Below are 19,826 nucleotides of genomic sequence, written 5' to 3' on the forward strand. Positions count from 1 at the left end.
TCAGGTTTTATAACCTGGACTTGGGCTCCACTCAGGGGGCTCCACTCAGGGGTCTACTTTCATCCTGACTTCATTATAGATAGGAATTTGGTACTGTGGTGCCATGGGTATGAAGTTCCCACAGGGTCTCGACGCAGCTCGAGTTCCCATGAAAGGGAACGTCTCAGGTTACATATGTAACCCTGGTTTCCTGAATAGGGAATGAGATGCTGCATCGACCTGCCATTCTTGGAAACATTTGGGATAATGTAAGTACACAAGTCATCAAAATATATAACACTGTTCTAGTGGTTTTTGGATATTTTAATCCAAAAATCCTACATATTGTGCCTTTAATAAAACATAATAAGGGCATAATAATAGAAAACTGAAAACTGTGCAAAACTATAAGATCAGACCTTACTAAAGCAGCCAAGTTGTATATGGACCCCCATATGTGATCCATTAAAAAACTTCAGCTAAAAAGAAAGCAAAGTGAAACAAGACTACACAAAGACAACATTCATTTTCTGGACTGTGTGAATGGAAATTTTCCAAATTGCTTTATAATCAATTTTGAATTTAAAAAAAAAAAATGAAACTTTCAAGGTTTGAAGTGAAAGGTTATTTAAGATTTCATCACTAAATGTTGACAATATTGACTTTTTAGATTTACATGTTACAGAGTTTAACAAAAGTTTTTGCTGGGTTGGATTTACTGGATTTACAGGACACTTTCAATATGGGCATGGTTTTACAGGAAAGAGGTATTTACTGGATTCACTGGACACTTTCAATATGGGCATGGTTTTACAGGAAAGAGGTATTTACTGGATTCACTGGACACTTTCAATATGGGCATGGGTTTACAGGAAAGAGGACAATTATTAGCCAACATACATCTGCTCACGTTAAACACTCAAAGTGATTCAGCTGGGTCTTTTATGAAGGGTGGAATCAGTAAATATGTCCTTAATTCATCAGCTGCGTCGAGAATCTTAAAAATGCTGCCTATTGAGGATACATTCCAAGGTTGGAAGGCACCAAGAATCCAAAGTTAGCTTCACTTCCTGTCTTCAGAGATAACTTTATCTGACCTTTTTTTTTATGAAGGCAGCAAAGATGATGCCTTTGATTATCCCACAATCCTGTGCTTTCCTTTCTTTCAGATGCCATCTTTATGAAAAAATAAAGATGGCATCTGAAAGGTGTGCTTGGTGGTCAGTTTGTGTGTAAATGTACATTTTTCACCAACATATTCCACTTTTGATGTCATTTCTACTGAGAAATTACTATTAATGAAATTCTGCTGTAGATCATTACGTTACTCTGCCTTATAAATCTATCTGAAATCATTTTCAAATACATGATTTAAAAGAAGTCTCATTTGCTCACCAAGGCTTCATTTATTTGATCCAAAATATAGCAAAAACAGTAATATTGAGAAATATTATTACAATTTAAAACTGTTTTCTATTTGAATATATTTAAAATGCTGTTAATTTCTGCATTGGCAAGGCTGAATTTTCAGCATCATTACTCCAGTCTTCAGTGTCAAATGATCCTTCAGAAATCATTATAATATCATGATTTGATGCTCAAGAAACATTTCTGATTATTATCAATGTTGAAAACAGTTATGTGCATTTTTTTTTTTTCCTCAGGATTATTTGATGAATAGAAAGTTCAAAAGAACAGCATTTATCTGAAATGCATTGCTTTTGTAACATTATCACTCAAAAGTTTGGGGTCAATAAGATTTTTTTTTTTTTAAATGAAAGAAATTAATACTTTTATTGAGCAAGGATGCATTAAATTGATCAAAAGTGACAGTATAGACATTTACAATGTTGCAAATCTTTCACAACATATATTGATGCTTAAAAATAACAACCCTGCTAATCCTTAATGCAGTTTAAAATCTTGAAGGGTACATTTCTAACAAAGATAGCTACCCTCCTACTATTAATGAAAGAAAAAAGAAATTGACCAATGCACTTATGTTTAAGGCTAAAGTGCTCCCTGTCATTTACTGTAAGTGTTTCTCCTGCAACAGGACCAAATCAATACACTCTTTGCTTTTCCAGTCAAAAAAACAGTTTATCCGTACCTTTATCTGGTGTCCATGACCTTTAAAAACATCTCTAACATAATCCACATGGTTATTCATTGACCAGATGGTCTTTATATTGGTGTTTTGCATAGAAATTTCACACAGCTGATGAGTTTGCTGCCAAAATGACAAGAACAGTCATACTCCTTTACTTCTTTTTGGCAGTCTGTCCTCTCTCTGATGGCAGTCCCCTCAACTGTCCTTCTCCATTTCTGAATCAGAGTGCACACCTGGGATCAGGGAAACTTTGTGCAACATTGCAACTGCAGACCAAGTTGCCCTGCCTCAATGTAAATCTGTCAGTGAGTGAAAATGTGCCGCTGAATCCTGAAAAATGGCATCTGGAGAGTTTGTCACTGAAGGTGAGGTTTTAAGCATGTTTACTAAGTATTCTTTTTCTGCATCAAATAGTTACAACCCTTCCTGTCAGGACATATATTATAATTATTTTTTATATGTAGGTGAAATATGGATGGTAAGTGTGGATGTCATATAAAATTAAAAATTATATATCAACCTAAGAGAATGAGCTACGCTCATCAAGAATCTATCTACACTATCGTGCTGCACACTTGCATTATGGGATTTTAACGCTGAATCCAAAGTAGAGTTCTCAGGTGAAATCTACATATTACTTCCTCTTCTTCTTTTTTCCGAAATCAATGCCATTGGTCACCCAGCATGTCTGTCAGTGGGTTTTCCAAATATTTAACAAATAAAAAGTATTTAAAAAAAAAGAGCTTGAGACTAAACCGTGTAACTCCAGATGATCACCTCACACAGTTTGCAGACAGACTCTGCTCTCACTTCACTTCATTTGAGCTTAATTTTGTTAAAATATTATTTAAATTATTTAAAGATGCCATAGAATTGAAAATTGAATTTACCTTGGCATAGTTGAATAACAAGAGTTCAGTACATGGAAATGACATACAGTGAGTCTCAAACTCCATTGTTTCCTCCTTCTTATATAAATCTCATTTGTTTAAAAGACCTCTGAAGAACAGGCGAATCTCAACATAACACCAACTGTTACGCAACAGTCGGGATCATTAATATGTAGGTAAACAAGCACGGATAATAGTGAAAAATGGCAGATGGAGCAATAATAACTGACATGATCCATGATAACGTGATATTTTTAGTGATATTTGTAAATTGTTTTTCTAAATGTCAGGGAGCGCAAGGATTTAAAGGAGCAGCAGGCTGAATCAGCGCATTTATAATGATGTCCCAAAATAGGCAGTTAAAAAAATTAATTAAAAATCTATTTTGAGTATTTTGAGCTGAAACTTCACAGACACATTCAGGAGACACCTTAGACTTATATTACATCTTGTGAAAAAACATTCTAGGGCACCTTTAAATACTTTATTCTCACATGTAATGCTTTAATGGTTAAATATTGTCATAAAAAACTTCTGAAATTGTAAAGTATATAAAGTATTTCACTCATGCAGGACGTGTCAACATTAAATTTGGTTGACTGCGAAATTAACCCTTGTGCGTCCTTTGGTTGTGTTCTAATTTGTTACTATGGTTACTGATTTGGTTTAGTTATCACATTCAGCTGTGTTGTCATTAATTACCTTGTTAGCCCTGTAGGTTCCTGTGTTTCCTTGGTTTTTCAGAAATTAGGTTTGTTTTAGATGTGTCGGCGCTGCGCATACTGATTGGTGTATGACGTTAAAATACTGCGAGAGCGACTGGAGAGTACACAACTCCGTATGCTTTTAAAATTGTTCTTGCGGTACTATGATGTCATACGTCGATCATTATGTGCAGCGCTGATTCATCTCGAACAAGCCTATTATTAAAGACTCTTAAAGGATTAGTCCACTTTTAAATAAACTTTTCCTGATAATTTATTCACCCTCATGTCATCCAAGATGTTCATGTCCTTCTTTCTTCACTCGAAAAGAAATTAAGTTTTTTGATGAAAACATTCCAGGATTTTTCTCCTTATAGTGGACTTCAATAACTTCCAAACGGTTTAAGGTCAAAATAACAGTTTCAGTGCTGCTTCAAAGGGCTTTAAACGATACCTGACAAGGAATAAGGGTCTTATCTAGAGAAACCATCGGTCATTTTCTAAAAAAATACAACTGTATATGATTTATAAACACAAAATATAGCCTTGAATGTACTTCTGGTTTCCGCATTCTTCAAAACGTTTATACTGTGTGTCCTACACCTTTCCTATTCTACTTACGGAAAAAAAAAAAAAAAAAAAACTGACATTGCGTTCGTTCCATAAGTAGAATAGGAAAGGTGTAGGACATACAGCATAAGCTTTTTGAAGAATTTACTGATAATTAATTTCTACTTACAGAAAAAAAACGAAACTGGTGCCACGTTTGTTCCGTAAGTAGAATAGGGATGGTGTAGAACATACACAGCATAAGCATTTTGAAGAATGCAGAAACCAGAAGTATGTTCAAGGCGATATTTTGTGTTTATAAAGCATAAACGGTTGAATTTTTTTCGAAAATGAATGATCGTTTCTTTAGATAAGACCCTTATTCCTTGTCTGGTATCATTTAAAGCCCCTTGAAGCTGCACTGAAACTGTGATTTCGACCTTTAACCGTTTGGTGCCCATTGAAGTCCACTATAAGGAGAAAAATCCTGGAATCCTTAATTTGTTTTGACTGAAGAAAGAAAGACATGAATATCTTGGATGACATGGGGGTGAGTAAATTATCAGGAAAAGTTTATCTATCAGTGGACTAATCCTTTAAAGACTCTTTAAGGATTTTGTATCTCTTCTTAGTCATTCGTCGTCCTGCAGCCCTACATACAGTTAATAGGATTTCATTCTGTTTGTGAGGCTCCAAAATGTACATTTTTACCATATTTCACCACATGGCGCAAATACTTGCTTTTTGTGGAGCTTTGCTTTTATATAATGGGAAAATTTTAGTACTGCACACAAACAAAATCTTTCTGAAAGCATTTTTTTGTGAGATATGAACCTCAATTGAACCTCAACTTTTTTTTCATATTCTTTTTTTATATATGGCTTTGATTTTATAGCAATTTCAGTGTTTGTTTTTTTTTTTAGCAAAACCCTGCCAAAGAGTTGAGTTGAGTAAAAATGTGTAAATTCCGTCTACTATCTTGCCTCAAAAGCCATTTAGAGGCTGTTTGGACACTCTAATGGTGTTTTCAATAGACAAATTATACAACTGATCAATGGTGGTGTTTTACATCTTACATCTTTACATCATTTGGTCACAATGATCTCATGAGTTGTAACATTAAATTTTTCCTTTTCTTTTTAGGTGGAACAAACCTGCAGTTTCATGGTGTTTCAACAAGACAAAGAAAGGCAACATTTTCCTGGAGGATTCTATTCAAACATTACTATAAATTCCATCGATACACAGTCAGAATTGGTGTGTGTTTGCACAAAGTTGCAAATCAGACAAAGACGTGCTTCATTTCAAGATTTTGATATGAGGCATTTATTGGACAATCCCCAACCTCCGTCTGATAACAACTATTGGCAGAAAGTGTGGGAATCTGCAATGAATTATAGAAAGAATCATGTAAAGAACCCCCAAAATTTTAAACCACCAAAGACACAATCCTTTATGAAAAGAGAATATTTCAGTGAAAACTACAAATCTGAACCCAGATTTCAAATTAAAGCTTCTAATAACAGGATTTTATACAGAAGCGAATTCCAAATGGACATTTATGATGTCAAATTAATAAATGGTGTACTAAATGTTGAAAAAAGATATGATTATGTTGTAGTTGCTCTTGACAACAATGGTAAGCCAATTCATTATGAACCAGTCACAGATTATATTCGTGAACAGTTTCCAAAAAACACTGTGTCTGAAAATGTGGAAACTAGAGAAATTCTTTCAACAGAAAAACAAATTGATGCATCTAAAGTATCCATAGGAGAAGTCATGAATGAGATAATAGATGGCACAGCTCTGAACGGAGGTGGAGTGATTGCGGGTGGAGTGATTGCGGGTGGAGTGATTGCGAGTGTAGTGATTGCGAGTGGGGGTGGAGCGACTGCAGGTGCGGGTGGAGTGGGTGCGGGTGGAGTGGGTGCGGGTGCGGGTGGAGTGAGTGCGGGTGGAGTGGGTGCGGGTGCGGGTGGAGTGGGTGAGGGTGCAGGTGGAGTGGGTGCGGGTGCGGGTGGAGTGGGTGCGGGTGCGGGTGGAGTGGGTGCGGGTGCGGGTGGAGTGGGTGAGGGTGCGGGTGGAGTGGGTGCGGGTGCGGGTGGAGTGGGTGCGGGTTCGGGTGGAGTGGGTGCGGGTGCGGGTGGAGTGGGTGCGGGTGGAGTGGGTGAGGGTGTGGGTGCGGGTGGAGTGGGTGCGGGTGGAGTGGGTGCGGGTGGAGTGGGTGCGGGTGTGGGTGCAGGTGGAGTGATTGCGGGTGTGGGTGTGGGTGCGGGTGTGAGTGCGGCTGTGAGTGTAGTGGATGTGTCTGAGAGTGCGGCTGTGAGTGTAGTGGATGTGTCTGAGAGTGCAGCTGTGAGTGGAGTGGGTGCGGGTGTGCGGGTGTGCGGGTGTCAGCCATGACAACAGCCGTGACTACAGCCACAGAAGAGGCAACCGTGACTACAGCTGCGACTACAGCTGCGACTACAACTGTGACTACAGCCACAGAAGAGGCAGACGTCACTGGGATCGGTCACAACTGCCCCTTCACAGAATTTTTTCATTTTTTGGCATCGAACGTTGCATTGATCTACACAAGATTTCAGCTTTTTAAAACCCTTTGTAGCATAATAAATTGTATAAACCTCAATATATCCCAGTATAGAAAAAAAAGTTTATGAACAAATTTCAAGATAATTAACAGTAACTAACAATTTGGTCAGCCTTATAAGAGGTATTTCTCAGTGCTCATAATAAATGCAATTAAATCATGTAGCCATAAAACTACGCATTTAAAATTTCTAAAACTTTGTAGAATAAAATTAACCTAAAAGATTTTTTTTCTTCTGCATTTTTAATGTTCCTATTAAACTCTTTTTACAATTGTATTCAATTGTTACAGTTGAACAGCAGTGATTATTAGTTTTGGAATACAAAATACAAATACATGAGTATAAAAAATATACATTGCTACAATGTTCTCCATGGGATAAACTAACATCATGTCTTTTGAGAATGTGCCTAATTCTATGTTTCTAGAATGTTAGCTATGGAAGTAAAATAATGGCATGTTTTTTTAAAACAAAAAGCATCTTGAATTGCACTGCTTGGAGAAAAAAAAAATGCATTGCATTAACCGTGCTTGTATTTTAATGCATAGTGTTATCATATACCTTATGTCACTTCTTATTGATTTATGACTTTTGTGAATGATTTATTACCCCTCATAACTCTCAGACTGACAGGTTGTCAGATGTCAGGCCATACCAACAGATGACAGGTAATATATGGCACGTGGTGTCACATTGTGACATGGCTACATGACTTCCCATGCTGTTGTCTGGATGTGTTAAAAAAGACAAGAACTGCATAGTGAGGGAGAAATGAAAAAAAAAAAAAAACATGGGATCATTTTTGGCAACATAAAAAAAATGGTTTGAATAAGTAGGACTGATTAACAACTGTTTAATTTAATTGATTTTGTTATGATTGTACTCCACTGATGGTGACTAGTGGCTGAATGTGTTATTGCAAAGATGATTATTGAATCCTGTGCTGATGTACTTTGAAGTTTTGACTGTTGAACAATAAAAAAAGTTGAATTATAAAAATAAAAAGACAAAACAGTTCAAACTGTTGAGAAATTTGACTTTTGATAGTGCTCACACCTCTCACCCAGCCACAGTATCATTGTTAAAAAGACAAAAGAATAAAAAACACTTGACTCACAGTAAATGTGTTTGTGAGTTAATTTGGTGGGGGAAGAGTGCATCCTTTACAACAGTTCCTTAGGCCAGATGTTTTAAGAATGACACCATGAAAATCTTTCTGGGGATTCTCAGTACTCACACACAAATACATCTTATACTGATTCAATATACATACTCACATTTATTTGTATAGTGCTTTTCACAATATGCATCATTTCAAAGTAGTTTTACAGAAAATGCATGTCAACATCACAATTAGGAGTGACCTGTTATCAGAGGCGATGGTGTGTCATGTAATTTCAGAATTGTATATACACACTCTAAAAAATGCTGGGTTAAAAACAACCCAAGTTGGGTTGAAAATGGACAAACCCAGCGATTGGGTTAAATGTTTGTCCAACATGCTGGGTAGTTTTATTTAACCCAAATATTGTTTAAAAATTACTGTACGGCTGGCTTAAAATGAACCCAAAATAGGTTGGAAATTAAAAATCAGACACATAATTACTAGAGGCAACAATAATAATCAAAATATGAGCATTTATTAATAAGCAATTTAATACATGTTTATTGTTTAAGTATTATTCAAATGTTTGTTTATTAAACATATTAATATTAATTTCCAACATATTATGGGTTCATTTTAAGCAAGAAATACAGTAATTTTTAAACAATTTTTGGGTTAAATAAAACTACCCAGCAGGTTGGGCAAACATTTAACTCAACCGCTGGGTTAAAACAACCCAATCGCTGGGTTTGTCCATTTTCAACCCAACTTGGGTTGTTTTTAACCCAGCATTTTTTAGAGTGCACCAATCACATGTTAGACACAGATGGGAACAAGAGGGTAAGTCAACAACAGGTAGTTTATTTGAACAGAGGCACAAACATAGAAATAGCACTGGCAGGTAAGTAGCAGCACGTTGATAAAGTCACTTAGCTGAGGAGTTAACACTTTTCTCTTTTGCAGGTGTGGATTGGACAAAGGAGCACAGTACACAGATGAAGGAGTGGAAACACAGAAACATCAGGTAAGCAAATGGGTAAGGAGTTCAGGTAAGTGAAAACAAGACAAGACACAGAAGTGGAGGTCTATATAGTGCTGGTGTGATGAGGTTAATAATCAGCAAGCAAAGTATTGTAAGAAAGTTCTTTGGCATAGGCCCCGTCCATAGCTCACATCCATGGCGTCAGCATCTACAGACTCAAACAGGTGTCAGCAATCTTTTATACTCCAAGTGCAAGATAATGATTGGTTAGATCTAAACTAATAGGTGACGTAACATTGAGTCTTCCTGGCAGAACTTACACTAGAGCTTACATTTCTCCACTGTTTGAAGAATTTCGGGGTATACTATGTCACAGTTTACTTTATTTTGCTATCCTCACTTACATAAATGAACTATAGTGTTAAATGAACTATTCGGTTGTTAAGTCTGACGACACGGTAGCACTTCTGAGTCCAAACGCTCTATCTGATACCACAAGAAAACAACAAACCGTGCTAATACTTCATGGTTCATGGGTTCACTGACTCATTCTCGCTCTGTCTGCGTGTGTGTTTGTGTTTGGGTGCTGTCAATGTCAGTTAGTCATTAGCATGACTAATTGCGCTGATCAGTAACAGGTGCATCTCGTTATCTGTCCTATATGTAGTCGTGTGTTTGCTGTGTTTCTTTGTCAGATTGTTCTTGTGCTCACATTGCGGTCTTGTTGTCTCCAGCAGTTTCTTCCTTTGTCTCCTGTTTCCTGTGAGTTAGTTTTCTGTTCGAGTGTGAATTCTCACCCAGCTGTGTTTCTCTGGACTACCATCTGCCTGTTGGATCCCAGCCTGCTGAAGTCTTGTTACCACCAAAGCCTGACGTGTTGCATGTGTCTGACCATCTTGCCCTGTTTGTTGATCAATAAACTGTTTACACTCATACCTTACACTACTGGATCCAGTGTTTTTGTTCCTGACATAATATACACACACGATGCTACCAAAAAATTATAATCATAACATTTATCTCCATAACAAAATCCCAGATGGCCTATTAAATCATATATATATATATATATATATATATATATATATATATTATATATATATAATATGTTAATCTTTTCCAGGTCACAGAGATCTTCTCAAACACTGAACATTAACAAGCTTTGTCTTTGAGTCTGTAGAGTTCTCATCTGTTATTTGATGTAGTGAAATCAGTCTCTCAACTTTTGCACTTTATGTGATTGCGTCATGATCGTGCTGACTTGCGCACATTCAGCTCAGAAACAACATCTGCTTAAATCGTATTGCCAAGACAAGATGATAAAGCACATCAGGTAATAAAATAAAATATTAAGTATCGGCAAGTTAAAGGAAAGCACCGGTTGTTGATTTTGTTTGAATGTGATTGTGTGAAATTAATTTCGTGTATAGGCTAAATCATGTGACTCTGCGGGAAACAGTGTCCGAGTTCACAATCTCTTCACGGACTAGTAGGCTACACAGCTCTTCTCGGCGATCAGCAGCGCTTAGAAACGCCGCATTCAGCTGAAATACATTCAGATCGATCGACGGATCATCAGTCTATCATTCAACTAAAGTAAAAACAAATAACAAAACAAAACAAAACAAACAAAAACCTACACGCGCGCAGAAATCAAAGGCGCAGATCAAGGCGCTGTTTGTGGTGATTTCTCCAGATAAGTGAGTTCAGAGTCACCTGTGATTTTAATATTCTGTTTTGCTCTTTTAGTTTATTCACGTTTTAGCGTTTTTGTGAATGTTCACAAAACTTTTTGTTATGTTTTAGTTGTGTTAGTTTCGGTTTTTCTGAATCGAGAAAAAAAAAAAATCGTGACTAAACAGAACAAAATGGGATGTTTGTTAGAATATTGGATGCATAGGATGAAGTATTCTGAACTAAATGTCTCATTTGACAGTAGGCTAAGTTGTACCCCAGGCTATTTTTCGTCACTAATCAAAGCACTTAGAGCTGCAGTTCTGCATAGCCTATGTTTTGTTTATTCATTCACCTGGCTCCGCTGACTGCGCGCGCTCCTCCCGAAACGGACAAGTAGGCTACTTGACGCGCTCACCAATGTACTAGGCTATTCTTTTGAACTCGGAGTAATTATCCTCTAAACATCAGAAATGCATAGTACCGGTCAGAAAGTGTGGATACTATTTTTAATGTTTTTGAAATAAGTCTCTTATGCTTATCAAGCCTGCTTTTATTTGATCAAGATACAGAAAAAAAAAAAAAAAAAAAAAAAAAAAAAAACTGTAATATTGTGAAATGTTATTAAAATTTAAAATAATGATTTTCTGTGTGTGTGTGTGTGTGTGTGTGTGTGTATATATATATATATATATATATATATATATATATATATATATTTTTTTTTTTTTTTTTTTTTTTTTTAATTATTGCAAAAATAACAAACAGAACATGTTGGTACATGCAAAAAAATAAATAAACAATATTTCAAAAATTAGGAGGAAAAAAAAGAGGGCAATTAGATAAATATATTAAGGAAGAATATTAAACATGGCACAAATTCTGGATGTTTTCATTGCTTTCTTGTTAACAGAAGTTGAAATTGTATTTAAATACATCTTCTATTCTTGTTTGAAAAAGTTAAAGTGGGGTTTACTTTTCATGTATTTACACTTATGGATATAAAACTTTCCAATAAATAAAAGAAGGTTTATACAAAAACTTGCATTAAGTAGATTCTTGTCTTTAACATAAAACCCAAAAAGAATGTGTCTATATGATAAAGAAAAGTTACAAAAAACTGCCAAGGCATACGTTTTGAGTACTTTACTTCTCACTGCTGCTTCCTGATGGTTTTAGAGGACAATTACTCAGAGTCGCCCCCTGTTATTTCAAAGAATATTACAACAGCAAGCACGTCAAGTATAAACACCTTGTCTGTTTTTGAACAATCGCATCAGCCTGGATCCTTCTCTTTTTTAAAGAATTAAAAAAAAAATAAAATAAAAAAATACATGTTGTGAAGAACAGCCTATTGGATGCTATTATTGGATATTAGGAATTAAGCATAACTTAACATTTAAGAAACATCAGGCAACATTTTTATAATAGACCCTTAACGATTAGAACTTAAATGTGGCGTCCACGTATATGAATAAAATTGTCATAAACAGATAAATTATATTAATGTTATGTGTGAGACATTTGTCATTCAGCGTTTTTGTAGTGAACATGATAAATGTTACCAAAATGTAAATTATTTCATCTTATTGTGTTTAACAGCATTAACTAACAAATAGTTTACGAACACTTCTGTTTCTTTGCTCAAGTCTCATCTCAGGTGCCTAATTTTTTTTTTTTTCTTCATGCTAAAGGTTGTTCATGAATATTAATCAAGTTGTTTGTGTTACCCTGTATTGATTTGTGAATCAAAGCACAAGCATTTGAGTTCTATCCAAAGATATTATTACCATTGTTGAAGCAACCAGCAGGCAGAGGCCATGTTTTTCCTTTTACTGTGAATAAACAAAATTCTGTCAGGATCACTATCGTAAAAGATGATTGACAATTAGCTTACAGTTTGGATTGGCATTGTCTCAGCCTCAAATGTCACACCCACGGACTGTTGGCTGAACGTCTGATGCATATGGCACACTTAACTGGAAACACTTCAGTATTTTCGAAGTCGTCATCTGGTTGTTTGAATTTTACAGGATGTCCGGGAGACGTGTGCCGCGTTCTTTAATGGTTCCACCTGGAAACAAATGCCGTGAAGCCAAACCCCCTCATAGAAGAAGAATGCCGTCGTGTTTACAACTGTGACATTGAACTAAACACTGGATTTTCAAAAGTATGTGAAGTTTGAGGCTTCATTGTTGCAGTAAACTTGCATAACGTTCTTGAATGAATAATTTATTAGATGCACGCTGGTCTTTTATTGTAGGGACATTGACTTTACATTTCCACCCCCCTAAACATGACGCGGAGCAAAACGAACTGTGATTGGTTGCGTTACATGTGAGTCAATTGTCCTCTTGGGCAGTCTTTGGCCAATGAAAGCTGCGATAGAGTCCAGACCTTCTGCCGTCAGTATCCCTAGCTATCAATATAAAAATGTTAAAGTTTCAGACCTCTCCGACTCAAAGGTTTCTATTTTTAGTGAAATTATTGAAGTTATTTTGTTTATTCAGAGTAAAAGGCAGCATTTGCCTATGCTGGTTGCTTCAACAATGTAATAATACCATCGGTTAACGCTATTTTTTAAATTACATTATTGTTTATTGCACAAAACACAGACAACAGAGTTCACACTTTATCAAATTAGTTTATTATTGATTAACTCCAACACAAGATATTTGGTGATGCTTATTTTAAAACAACATGATGATACTGAATAAGAAAGTCATGAGCTTGGCATGCTTATTAAAAGTTATTTAGCCCCAAAAGAGGCTGATAGTAACTGCAGTATAAGGACACTGCGTTCATTGTTCTCATTTTTTTTTTTTTTTTAAAGTAAAAGAAAAAAACACAAAGACAAAACCAATGACGGCATGATTCTGCAAAATGCTATGTAAACTTTATTGGGTCCTAAAAACCCTTTCCGGTTCCCATTCGAGGGAACTTAGCGTTGCATCAACTGACACAATGAGGATGCTTTCCCACAGAACTGGTTTCTAAGGCACGTGTACCAACATGCCATTCACAGACAACGCAGTGTGATGACATCACAAGGTTCACCCCAGTGTATGAAAAGGGTCAGTGAGAACATCACCAGCCTCTTTGTCTTGTTTGTGTGCTGTGTGAAGATAGCAGTGCGTTTAAAAAGGAGAAAAGGTAAGAGCAGAATAATGGCAAGCAGACAGTTTAAACAGTGTGTCCTTTCATTTTATAATGCCTGGTAATGGTCATAACCTGTGTGTTACCTGTCTTGGAGCAGAGCAAGCAATTCAGCCCTTGAGGGGGCTGGATGCATTCATTGTGATGATTTCTAACTGAGAGAGCTCCACACCCAGCTGGCTCTCTTCACGAGTGTAGCCAACGAATAGCTGGGAGAAGTCAAATTGCCACCTTCTGAATTAACAGGTGCTTGCCCCACAGGTTGAAAACCCCTGGCTAAGGCAAGCAACATCTGCGGAAACATAAGTGTGCAGCTTCAGTGAGCCTTCCATTTCTCCCAGACCTGCACACTGAGGTGTCACGTTCAAGGAGACATTCATATTCTGCTTGTGTGACTCCTTCAGCTTCGAGTTTCTCGAATATGAAGAGGCTGAGCTAACAGGGTTATGGGAGGATGTCAGAGGTGGAAAGGAATTTAGCAAGTTACCTTCCCCCGGGGACATCCTCACCAATGAAGTCAGCTGTTTTGCCCTCTAAAGCATGTCAGACAATGTTGAGTTAGGAGCTTGGCACATTATGGTAGTACTGCAAGGTTGGATCAAAGGGAGGGTTTATCCCAGAGGCAGTCTTAGAATTGCATATAGTCACAGATCTAGTTCTTTGCACCACCAGGCAGCCCGTTCCCTTGGTGGTTCTATGGATGCTATGGTGATGATGAAGTGGTATCCGTGGCTTAATTTGTTGGGCATTAAAAAGTGTGACAAAGCTGTCCTCCTGGATGCCCCGTCTTGCCCTCTGGACTTTTTGTCGCTGCCAAAGACGTTAGTTGACAGGTTTAGAGAAGATAGAATGAAGCTGGCTGCCTTTGAGAAATGTATCCCTTGTTGGGGTTCAGGCTCCTCCTAAATCCTAAAGGAGTGGTAAGCAGAGGCGCCGTAATAGAAGGAAGATGCACTTAGAGACCCATCTTATACACTGGGGTGCATCTTGTAATGTCATCACATTGCATCGTCCATTAATGGTACTTGTGCCTCAGACCCCAGGTTCTGCAGGGGCACGTCCCCATAGCTTTGGTCGATGCAGCGTGTGGTTTCCCTTCTCAGGGAACCATTGTTACAGTTGTGGTATCCAGACGTTCTTATCACTCAATGAGCACTAACTGCCCTCTTTATCTGCGTGTCCTAGTGAAATGGCAGAAGCAAATATTTTAGGCGATCAGGACCAGTTCAACTGTTCAGTGTGTCTGGATCTCCTGAAGGATCCAGTGACTATTCCCTGTGGACACAGTTGCTGTATGAGCTGCATCACTGACTATTGGAATCAGGAGGATCAGGAGGGAATCTACAGATGTCCATTATGCAAACAGACCTTCACACCAAGACCAGTTTTAGGTAAGAATGTGGTGATCGCTGAGATGGTGGAGAAACTGAAGAAGACGGGACACCAATCTGCTGCTCCTGCAGTTGATCACACTGGATCTGGAGATGTTCAGTGTGACTCCTGCACTGGAAGAAAACAGAAAGCAGTGAAGTCGTGTCTTGAGTGTCGAAGCTCTTACTGTCAAAATCACCTTGAACAGCATGAGAACCTCTTCAGAAGTAAAAGACACAATCTGATGGACGCTACTGGACGACTGCAGGACATGATCTGTCCTCAACATGATAAAATGCTGGAAATTTACTGCCATACCGACCAGCGGTGTATCTGTATTCTTTGTCTGCTGGATGAACACAAAAATCATGACACTGTATCAACTGCAGCAGAACGGAAAGAAAAACAGGTACTGCTTAATATTGGATTCTCATTTGATTTTTCTCTCAGTGAGGGAAACAAACACATTTATTTATTCAATTATATTTTTTTCTGCAGAGACATTTTGAGGAAACACTGATAAAACTGCAGAAGATAATCCAGCAGAGACAGAAAGAGCTGAGAGAGGCTGTGGCGTCTCATAAGGTGAGTTTGGAGAAGAAGAGAAGTTTGAGTTTCAGTTTGGACTTGGACTTTCCTCCAGTGCTGGAGCTCTTCTAGTCCCACTGTGTTATTGTCATGTGTGTCTTATAACAGGGCTCTGCACAGAGAGCAGTGGAGGACAGTGAGAGGATCTTCACTGAGCTCATCCACTCCATTGAGAGACGTCGCTCTGAGGTGAAGCAGCTGATCAGAGATCAGGAACGAGCTGCATTGAGTCCAGCTGAAGAACGACTGGAGCGACTGGAGCAGGAGATCAATGATCTGAGGAGGAGAGACGCTGAGATGAAGCAGCTTTCACATACACACGATCATGTTCATTTCCTCCAGGTAACACAGATCTTCTCAAACACTGAGGACTTTAACAAGCTTCTGGAATTACAGGGAGTTTGTGTTTTTGTGTCTGTAGAGTTTGTCGTCTGTCTCTCTCTCTGGATCTACAGACGGCTTCACTGTCAGTTCTCATCTGTCTTTTGATGAAGTAGTGAAATCTGTCTCTCAACTCAGAGACAAACTGCTGCAGTTCTGCAGCGAGGAGACAGAAAAGATATCTGGAAAGGGTAAATGCTGTTAATGATTTATTCTCAGTAAAGAGGACATCACCAATCATTAACTATAAAATGGTAGTAGTTTAATTTCTTCTTGAAATGGGAATTAAAGTGCTTGCTCTGATGCACAGATGTTCTTTGTTATTCATAGTGAAAACCATCCAGGTCATTGTCCCAAGTTGTGAATATACGACCAGGAAGGAGTTCCTACAAAGTGAGTTATGATGAAAACACACAAACATTCCCCAGCAAAATCCCCGGTACCAAATTAACACAGCTCAGTGTTTATATGGGAACCACCAGCAGGGATTTAAAAAAAAAAAAATGTTAGGACAGGAGACGAAGCAAGCACTTTCACATTTAGGCGTCCACACAGATATAGCCTTTGCTTGTAAATCAGTAAACAAAAAATAAAAAATAATAAGTTGGGACAAAAACTCCTGTAATACCCAGCCATTCCCAAAAATCTCATCAATTCACATTTAGTCTGAGGACTATAGGAAATTTGTCAATTGCTATAACTTTAGCACGTACAATTTTTTTTCCATCCCAACAATCTTACCCAAATAAGTCACAGTGCTCTGGCAAACTCACACTTTGCCAGGTTGACTGTGAGTTTGGCATCTGCAAAGTGCATGAATTCAGATAAAGTGTTGATCCATGTGATACTTACAACAATTCATCCAGGTGCACGGCACAACCCTCAACCCAGCTGTCGTTTTGTTCATTAAACGCTGAAATGTAGCTGGAGCATTTCTCAGACCAAAACTCATTACAGAGTAAGAATACAATCCAAAAAGAGGGAAATAAAAGAGGAAATATCCTGTGCACAGGGGTTGAGCAAATCAAATTTACTGAAAAAATTATTTGATCCAACTTAGTCTACACAGTCTTTAAAGGCAACATGGCAACATGTACAAGTCAGGTCTAGTTAGGATATTCACTTGTCTATAATCTGTGCAAAAATGCTGCCTACCGTCTGGTTTTCCCACTAACAAGCAAGGCGAACCCCAATCTGAAAAAGATGATTTGCTCTGTTGTTTTCAAGCATGTAATTGACTTCAATTTCTGATGTTTGTCAAATGATACACAACAAAATCGTTGACGGACAGGTTTAGCATCTCCTACATCTATATTGTGTTCAATCAAGTGTGTACGAGTAGAAGGGTTCATTCAACAGACTTAAACTCAGAATGTTGTTTGCAGGATAAATGTTTTACTATCCTTCTAATAGCCAAGGTTTCAGAGTTTTTTTAGACAAGGTTGTAAAATTACATTGTCAGGAGGTTTCACATCCCTTTAGCTTGCTTAGTTGGGGACACTTGACATTTGACTTGACATTTGATATTCAATAATATTCCTGACATTTTTTCAACAGTGCTTCTGATCTGCCTGCATTGACACTATTCTTTAGAGCTGCTATGCAGCCAAATTATGTACCAGTTATCAATGTAAAGCTGCTTTGACACAGTCTCATTGTAAAAAGCGCTATATAAATAAAGGTGACTTGACTTGACTTGATATCCTGTTCCAACTCACCTGTTGGAGTTAAACTGGCCTCCTGATTGGTCCTCGTGTGCACAATCGAAGTGCTGATTGGCTCACAGATAGAACCTTATAGAACCAAGTTAAGAGTAACCTGTAGATAAATAGAACCTTTTTGTTTTCTAAAAAAAAGTCCCAAAATGTACACAACTTAAAACTTAAAATGTCAGATAATGTAAATAAGTTGTCACAAAATAGGAATATGTGAATAACTTCAATTTTGACAAAAATGTCAGATACAACCTTAATAATTCTAAGGGGACAATTTGGTAATCTACTCTCCATAAATTAGATGAAATTTTGTTGCAATTTGAAAAGTGGTGTTTCATTCTTACATTTAAAAGATGCTGCCTGTTTTGTACATTTAGAGTCACTACACCAGACCCCCCCTTCTGGACTTCCACAAGAAAGCCAACCACAGATCAGAGTGGGAAGGAATGATAGTGAGTTGTTCTACTCTCCATTCTGACTGTTCTAAGTCTATAAATAAATCACTTTTCTAAATGACATTTTTACCATTATGATGAATGACTGTCAAATGATTTTCACAGAGAAGCAGCCAATCATTTCACTCTAATCATTTATTTTCTTACAGAACTGTTATGGATTTTTGCATTAATTGTCCTTCTTGCATCTGTGGTTTGTCCTGAATTATATCGGCACTTTTCTGACTCAACTCCACCTGTTCTAAAAGACTTTAAAGTGGTGGATGTGTTCAATCAGGAAATGGAAAAACTTAAGACTAGCTTTCCAAATCAGCGCCCAGAGCTCTGGAAGAGGAGCCTTTTACATCTCAAACGCCACCTACAGACTGACCATCCCACTGAACCTGTCAGCCTGATTCTAACGTCTGGTCCCAGGGCTAAAAGGACTCTTGGTTGTCTGGCTCAGTGCTTGGCTCAAGCCTATTCCACTGCCCGTAACTCTTCAGTTCTGAACATTAACGGAGAAAGCAAAGCATGGCAAGACAGCGATCAGGTCAAGACGGACATTGATAGAGAACTGAGCAATGCCTTTGGTGGTGTAAAGTTTGCTGCAGTTATCCACCATTTTGAAAAGCTCCCTCCTGGATCCACTCTCATCTTCTATCGTTACTGTGACCATGAAAATGCAGCTTATAAAAACGTCCTCCTGACCTTTACTGTAATGCTTGATGCAGAGGTGCCATCCAGTGCCAGTCTATCAAGAGTTGAGGACATGGTATATGACCACTTAAAACAGAAGTTTGTCTCCTCTGGCAAGTCAGCTAGTTTAATCAAATGGATGTGGACAAACTGAGTGGACTGTGGAGCAGAATTTCACATGTCATCTTACCGGTGTCTGTAGAAGAGAAAATTGAACGTCTGGGCTGTGAGGACTGTGGTGAATCTTTTTGATATCGTTATCTGAGACTTTTCTGCACAAGTTACTATTTTAAATATAAAACTCACGCATTGCCTTTAAATGCGGTCTCATACTTTGAATTTATATAAATATATGTGTATATATTTGCACATGGGTGTGTGCTGAATGGCGGGCCTCACAACTTTCTTCCTTTCACACTAAAGTGTAACATTTCAGATTATGAAATTTACAAAAGGAAGAGTGTTTTTAAGCTCTTCTTTCTTTTCATGTAGATCTGTTTGTATCCAAATTATGTCTCATGTTAAAGTTCCTTTTAATCATTAAATATATCTAGGAATGAAAGTGTATTATTTGATGTATAATTGCATTTTTCCTGCTTTAAAGCTTTGATGGAGAAAATAAACATACCTCGGGGTACATTTACACGACAATGTTCTACTAAAAACAGAAAAGTTTTTTCTTTGTACAGACGACAACGTTGTCTAAAGTCCCTGTTCACACACGGATCTGCAAAAACAACTAAACACGCTATTTTCTGCTGCCAGGCCAGTAGATGGCGATGTCACTTTGTAAAGAACAACTGAGTTTTCAAAAAAGTTTGCATTTTCAGGTTGCTTCAGGTCGTTTTCAGGTAGTTTTGTTTTTAGTAGAAAATGGTGTTGTGTAAACCCT

General features: G+C 37.6%; 1 protein-coding gene and 1 pseudogene across 1 annotated transcript; both read left to right on the plus strand.

The window, feature by feature from the left end:
* The first annotated feature begins 1,900 nt into the window (after positions 1–1,900).
* LOC125263470 (keratin, type II cytoskeletal 2 epidermal-like) lies at positions 1,901–6,638 on the plus strand. The gene is made up of 2 exons (XM_048182492.1): positions 1,901–2,454; positions 5,376–6,638. Exons 1-2 carry the CDS (start codon positions 2,218–2,220, stop codon positions 6,636–6,638), a joined length of 1,500 nt encoding a protein of 499 aa, XP_048038449.1. The 5' UTR covers positions 1,901–2,217.
* Positions 6,639–10,182: 3,544 nt separating this feature from the next.
* LOC125265261 lies at positions 10,183–19,601 on the plus strand (annotated as a pseudogene).
* The last annotated feature ends 225 nt before the right edge of the window (positions 19,602–19,826 follow it).

This window comes from Megalobrama amblycephala, linkage group LG1 (assembly GCF_018812025.1).
Source record: "Megalobrama amblycephala isolate DHTTF-2021 linkage group LG1, ASM1881202v1, whole genome shotgun sequence".
Classification (NCBI taxonomy): domain Eukaryota; kingdom Metazoa; phylum Chordata; class Actinopteri; order Cypriniformes; family Xenocyprididae; genus Megalobrama; species Megalobrama amblycephala.

Excerpts from the sequence above, each read along its gene's own strand:
- LOC125263470 (XM_048182492.1), top strand. The coding sequence starts at position 2,218 with ATGACAAGAACAGTCATACTCCTTTACTTCTTTTTGGCAGTCTGTCCT. Across the intron at positions 2,455-5,375 it reads TGGAGAGTTTGTCACTGAAG|GTGGAACAAACCTGCAGTTT; the intron begins GTGAGGTTTTAA and ends TTTTCTTTTTAG.